The sequence below is a fragment of the Pelophylax lessonae genome (genome assembly GCF_965119305.1).
Source record: "Pelophylax lessonae genome assembly, chromosome: 2".
Taxonomy (NCBI): domain Eukaryota; kingdom Metazoa; phylum Chordata; class Amphibia; order Anura; family Ranidae; genus Pelophylax; species Pelophylax lessonae.
Window position 1 is genome coordinate 440,091,952 of NC_138769.1, and position 6,000 is coordinate 440,097,951.

General features: G+C 46.3%; 1 protein-coding gene across 1 annotated transcript in view; it reads right to left on the minus strand.

Moving 5' to 3' along the window:
- Nucleotides 1–5,627, minus strand: part of GCC2 (GRIP and coiled-coil domain containing 2) — a 124,091-nt gene extending 118,464 nt beyond the window's left edge. Inside the window, exon 1 of the mRNA XM_082244532.1 lies at nucleotides 5,549–5,627. Coding sequence (XP_082100658.1) covers nucleotides 5,549–5,554 — 6 coding nt within the window. The 5' untranslated portion in view covers nucleotides 5,555–5,627. The remainder of the gene's footprint in view (nucleotides 1–5,548) is intronic.
- Nucleotides 5,628–6,000: the final 373 nt, after the last annotated feature.

The window sequence follows — 6,000 nt, forward strand, 5'->3', positions numbered from 1 at the left end:
TGAGCAGTCAGTGTGGGGAAACCATAGTGTGAGGACCTGCTGCTCTGTGTGCCTACACTAGGAGAGAGCATGGTGGGGGCTGGAGCTGTGTGTGGCGTCTATAGAGGCTGAGGGCTGAACCACTGACTGATACTGACAGAGCTGGTGAGTGAACCTTGCGAGTGCCTAATCTTGATAACAGACATCTGAGACAACTGACCGCTAAGCATAGGAGACCAGACTTGTTGCACGCCAGGAGTGGTAAGCGGAACTACTAAGTTAAATCACTTGCTGCATAAAGTTAATGCCAATATAGACTGATCCATCAGCCCTCTATTGTGGACAGCCTCACATGCACCACCTTACACAAGGGCCCCGACAATAGCCAGCTTAACCTGACAATTAGATGCCAGATACTTTGCAGCCATTCCCAGGGGTACCCTTTTGAGGAACGCATATACCCACCCACGATTAGGGTTTCAAATGTAGTGTGAACATGAGGAATTTTATTCTTGGGTTAGTTAATGCTGATACTTTTAGCTCTGTTTGCATCAGTTGAAATTGGGTTTAGCATCACTACAGTTCAGTTGATTGGCGATCAGGATACTGGTGCTGGCTTACTCTGGCACTGGTGACACTGTACTGTGGCGGTGATTAGGACACTGGTGCACATTTATTAAATGGTTGATGTGCACGGATGGAGATGATTTTTCTCTGAGAACTGAAATGAGATAAATTATCTCCTCTGGCACCCTGTTTATGAAGCAGAGAACATTTGTTCTCAGAAGGAAAACAGAGGAGAAGTTTTTCCTCTGAGAACAGCTGAGATCTGTGCAGAAGGGGGATGGCTGCCTGCAATCTCATGAGAGATCTGTGTGATTACAGGAGCAGCGGAGTTTCAAAAGCGAAACCAAAGTAAAAAGTCCATGTAATTACAAGGAAATAAATTAGCACTGACCACTGGCACTTTTTTATGCACATTTTTGCACACATTCATGTTGTCATTATTTATGTGCATTTTGCGGTTTTTCTTAACATGCTGTATTTTTTAATGAGCATTTTGGGTCTTAACACACATTTTGGCACTGTAACACACATTTAGGCACAGGTAATTTTAACAAGCATTTTGGTGTGGTTTGTAAAGCACATTTTGGCTCTTCTTTTAGCATGTATTTTGACACTTTAATGTGCATTTTGATTTGTTTTGTTTTTGCGTATTTTGTTAACAAAGCAAAATGCACATAAATAAAAAAAGCACATGCCAAAAATGTGTGTTGAAAAAAGAAGCAAAATGCGTTAAAAAAACTGCACCAAAATGCCAAATTGAACTTTTTTGGGGCATGGAGCACTGTGCATTTTTTTCAATATGCATTTGGCGCATTGGTAACGTATTTGTCAAATGACCAAATGTGCAGCAAAATGCATTGAGTGGTGTAAAGAGCAGACAAACATATGATTCAGATCAGCAATCTAAAACATTCAAATAATAATAATAATAATAATAATAATAATGTGATAGTCCCAAATCCAGGATAATCAGTCCTTGTATATAAACAAAAAACATAATTTAACAAAACAACAGTGAAAAAAACATAGAAAATTGCAGAAAACAAATTTGTCCAGTGTCAAGATATCTAACAGACAAGTGCAACGCCCACCTGATAAATTGCACGCTTACCGGATGGTATGGACCCCCTATCAAAGAGGGTCAAACACCCATGTGGCTAATGCCCAGCTAGGGCCTTTGATCTTGCCATCAGGGTGGTTGGCCTCAAAACCTCCTTAAGATTCCCAATGAATCAATTTAGCAAGGATGGATGACCGGTTATCCCTAAAGCACTGAGGGCGAAGATTATCAATTTTTTGGGAACCCTTATGATATCTACGGTGTGCGGGACAATCCTCACCCTCAGTGCTTTGGGGATAATTATGACATCCATCCTTGCTGAGTTGATCCAAAAAAGTGCTGATCTAATATCAGCACTAACTAGGTTAAAGATTGGTATATATATATATATATATATATATATATATATATACACATATACATACACACACACACACACACACACACACACACATTAGAGCTCCACGTATAATCATAAAAAAAAAATGCAATCTCGATTAACCCCCCCCAACACATGGTGTCATAAATGGACACCATTGTCGCTAGCTTACACTGGCTCTGGTGACACTGGCGGACCTAGAGATCAGGACACTGTTGCTGGGTGCTCTGGCCAGGTGACTGACTTTGGTGACAATGGCACAGCTAGCAATCAGGAACACTGTTACTGACTTAAACTGGTTTTGGTGACACTGTACTGGTGTGCTTGGAGATTAGGACACTATTGCTTGCTTACACTATCTCTGGTGACTTTGTACTGGTATGGCTAGTGATCAGGACAACATTGCTGGTCTACACTGGCACTAGTGACACGGTATTGGTGTGGCGGCAGTCAGATCACCTAACTGATTTGGCTAGAGATCAGGACTATGCTTTGAAGAAGGCTGTCATGGTCAAAACATGTTAGCTATTTTGTGTCGCTTTTAATGTAGCCTAATAAAGAATATGGAACTTGGAACGTACCAGTTTGCCAGCTATTTTCTCTTTCTATGGATTGATGCCTTGGGAGCACACACTCCAGCCATGAGCACCAGCCCCCAGCAATCTATGTGGTAACAGACAAGTTGAGCTTGGGTAAAGTTTCTTCAGATCAGTTTCTGGCTGCTCTGGTCTTGTGACACTGGTGTGAAAGCGATCAGTAACACTGTTGCTGGATTACACTGGGACTTGTGTGCAGCAATCAGGAACACTGTTTCTGGTTTACACTGGCACTGGTGTGGCGAAGGATTGGAAAGTTTGGTTGGCTGCACTGGTCTGGTGACACTGGCACAGGTGTGGTGGTTATCAAGAACACAGTTTCTGGCTTACACTGGCACTGGTGTGGCGAAGGATCAGAAAGTTTGACTGGCTGCACTGGTCTGGTGAAACTGGCACAGGTGTGGTGTGGCGAAGGATCAGAAAGTTTGACTGGCTGCACTGGTCTGGTGAAACTGGCACAGGTGTGGTGGTGATCAGGAAGACAGTTGTTGGCTTCACTGACTCTGGTGACATCAGAACTGGTGTGATGGTGATCGCAGATATTGTAAATTCCTTCCATTATAGGGTAGATTTCTAAATGTTTTTACACAAACTTCAGGCAACTTTCAAGTTTCACATATTTTCCAATTATACCCAATCGAAACGTGTGAAAAACATTTATAAATAGAAGCCTTTATTATATAAACATCTGTGGGCATAAACCAGTATATGGTTCTATGAAAAGAACAATGCTACAAAAAGGGGTAAAGCTTTTCTGGTTTGGGTGGAATAGGAAGTGTTAGAACTTGTATCAGGTTTTTAATGCGGTTTTCCCACTGTGGATTGTTACATTTTGTGTGTCTTTGCTGCCAGCAGGCCAAAAAAAATAGGAAATATAAAAAGTCAGCTGTCACTAGAAGAGAAATCAAAGGAATTCTTACAATGGGCATACCTGGACTGGTGCAAACTATCTAAGGCCATGGTGCCCATCCTGTGGCCCTTTGGCACTTTTGGGTGGCCCTCAGGAGCCCCTGCAGAATCTAAACAGTGTTTCACTATTGTTCTGAGGTAGTAAATTCTAGCTGTGTCACGTAATATGTCCCCAGTATCCTACAGCATGTTTACACTTTGACAGTCTCCTGCAGTATAAGCGCAATCCCCGACCGCCTCTTGTGCCGCGTAAGCAGTCCCCGACCGCCTCTTGTGGCGCGCAAGCAGTCCCCGACCGCCTCTTGTGCCCCGCAAGCAGTCCCCGACCGCCTCTTGTGCCCCGCAAGCAGTCCCCGACCGCCTCGTGTGCCACGCAAGCAGTCTCTGACCGCCTCTTGTGTCACGCAAGCAGTCCCCGACTGCCTCGTGTGCCACGCAAGCAGTCCCCGACCGCCTCGTGTGCCACGCAAGCAGTCCCCGACCGCCTCGTGTGCCACGCAAGCAGTCCCCGACCGCCTCGTGTGTCACGCCTGCAGTCTCTGACCGCCTCTTGTGTCACGCCTGCAGTCTCTGACCGTCTCTTGTGCCACGCAAGCAGTCTCTGACCGTCTCTTGTGCCACGCAAGCAGTCTCTGACCGCCTCTTGTGCCACGCAAGCAGTCTCTGACCGCCTCTTGTGCCACGCAAGCAGTCTCTGACCGCCTCTTGTATCATGCACGCATTTTCTGACCATCGCTGACCGTCTCTTGTGTCACGCCTGCAGTCTCTGACCGTCTCTTGTGTCACGCCTGCAGTCTCTGACCGTCTCTTGTGTCACGCCTGCAGTCTCTGACCGTCTCTTGTGTCACGCCTGCAGTCTCTGACCGTCTCTTGTGTCACGCCTGCAGTCTCTGACCGTCTCTTGTGTCACGCCTGCAGTCTCTGACCGTCTCTTGTGTCACGCCTGCAGTCTCTGACCGTCTCTTGTGTCACGCCTGCAGTCTCTGACCGTCTCTTGTGTCACGCCTGCAATCTCTGACCGTCTCTTGTGTTACGCCTGCAGTCTCTGACCGTCTCTTGTGTCACGCCTGCAATCTCTGACCGTCTCTTGTGTTACGCCTGCAGTCTCTGACCGTCTCTTGTGTCACGCCTGCAATCTCTGACCGTCTCTTGTGTTACGCCTGCAGTCTCTGACCGTCTCTTGTGTTACGCCTGCAGTCTCTGACCGTCTCTTGTGTCACGCCTGCAGTCTCTGACCGTCTCTTGTGTCACGCCTGCAGTCTCTGACCGTCTCTTGTGTCACGCCTGCAGTCTCTGACCTTCTCTTGTGTCACGCCTGCAGTCTCTGACCGTCTCTTGTGTCACGCCTGCAGTCTCTGACCGTCTCTTGTGTCACGCCTGCAGGCCCTTTGGCATATTCAAGGGCTGCACTTGAGGACCCATATCAAGATGACCACCACTGGTCTAAGTGCTTGTTTACACTAGCAGTTGGAGACAAATAAAACCACACTGTCAAGCCAAGGTTGTACTGCCCCCAACCTCTCCTCCTCTAGCTACAAAGGGAGCAGGGAGGGGGGGGGGGGGGAGGTGTAAAAAAAACTATCCCTGCAAAACGTAAACCACATATGTACGCAGTCGCGGCGTGCCAGAGTGGGGTTCAAGGAGTTACAACTCCTATCAAATGCTCTCCAAAGAGCACTCCAATGTGGATTACTCTTCAGAGAGCTGTGCTAGTGTAAACTAGCCCTGAGGGGATTTTCTCTCACTTCCTACTGTGTTTCCAGAACAGGAAGTGAAGAGTAATGTCTCCAATAGGACACTGGAAGCAATAAAAAAAACTGACAGTTGTTTTAACCCTTCCCTACATCATTAAATATAAATTCTGTATATAAATATATGTTTAGTCTACATCCAGCGAAGTGAATTTCGAAGAACAGCACTGTGACCAGCACTAATGTCATATCATATATCCCCAGAGTGAAGCAGGCAGACAGGCAGCTGCACAATCACACACAACCTGGATGCTGCGAGTCCCGGTGCCAATACCCAGCACCTGACAACGTACCCCTACAAACTCACCTCCATTTCCGCAACAACCACAACACTGCAGGATCCCTCCACTTCCGGCTCCGTCACCAGCTACACGTAAAGAGTCACGCCTCCTTGTCGACTGACACCATCACACGGAGCAACTCCTACTCTGGTCGGCTCAGGGCTGCGTCAGTGCAGGTCACGTGGTCGGCTATGAGTAAACCTGGGGATAGGAGAACACGTCCTGTAAATATGTTAATAATGATTGGAATTCTTTTAGAATCATTTTGTGCCAGTAGTACTACGAGAATAAAACGGCTATTCCTACAAAGAAATCCAGCTTGAGTGTCCCTGCCATGGATGGATAGATCTTACCTCTCTGGTGTAGGGAGCCCATCCAGGACGAATAAAAAAAAGGCGAAAAGAAGAATTTTTATAGAAAATGGCAATTGTTTATGATACAATATATTATAAAAAGTATTGGGACGCCTGCCTTTACA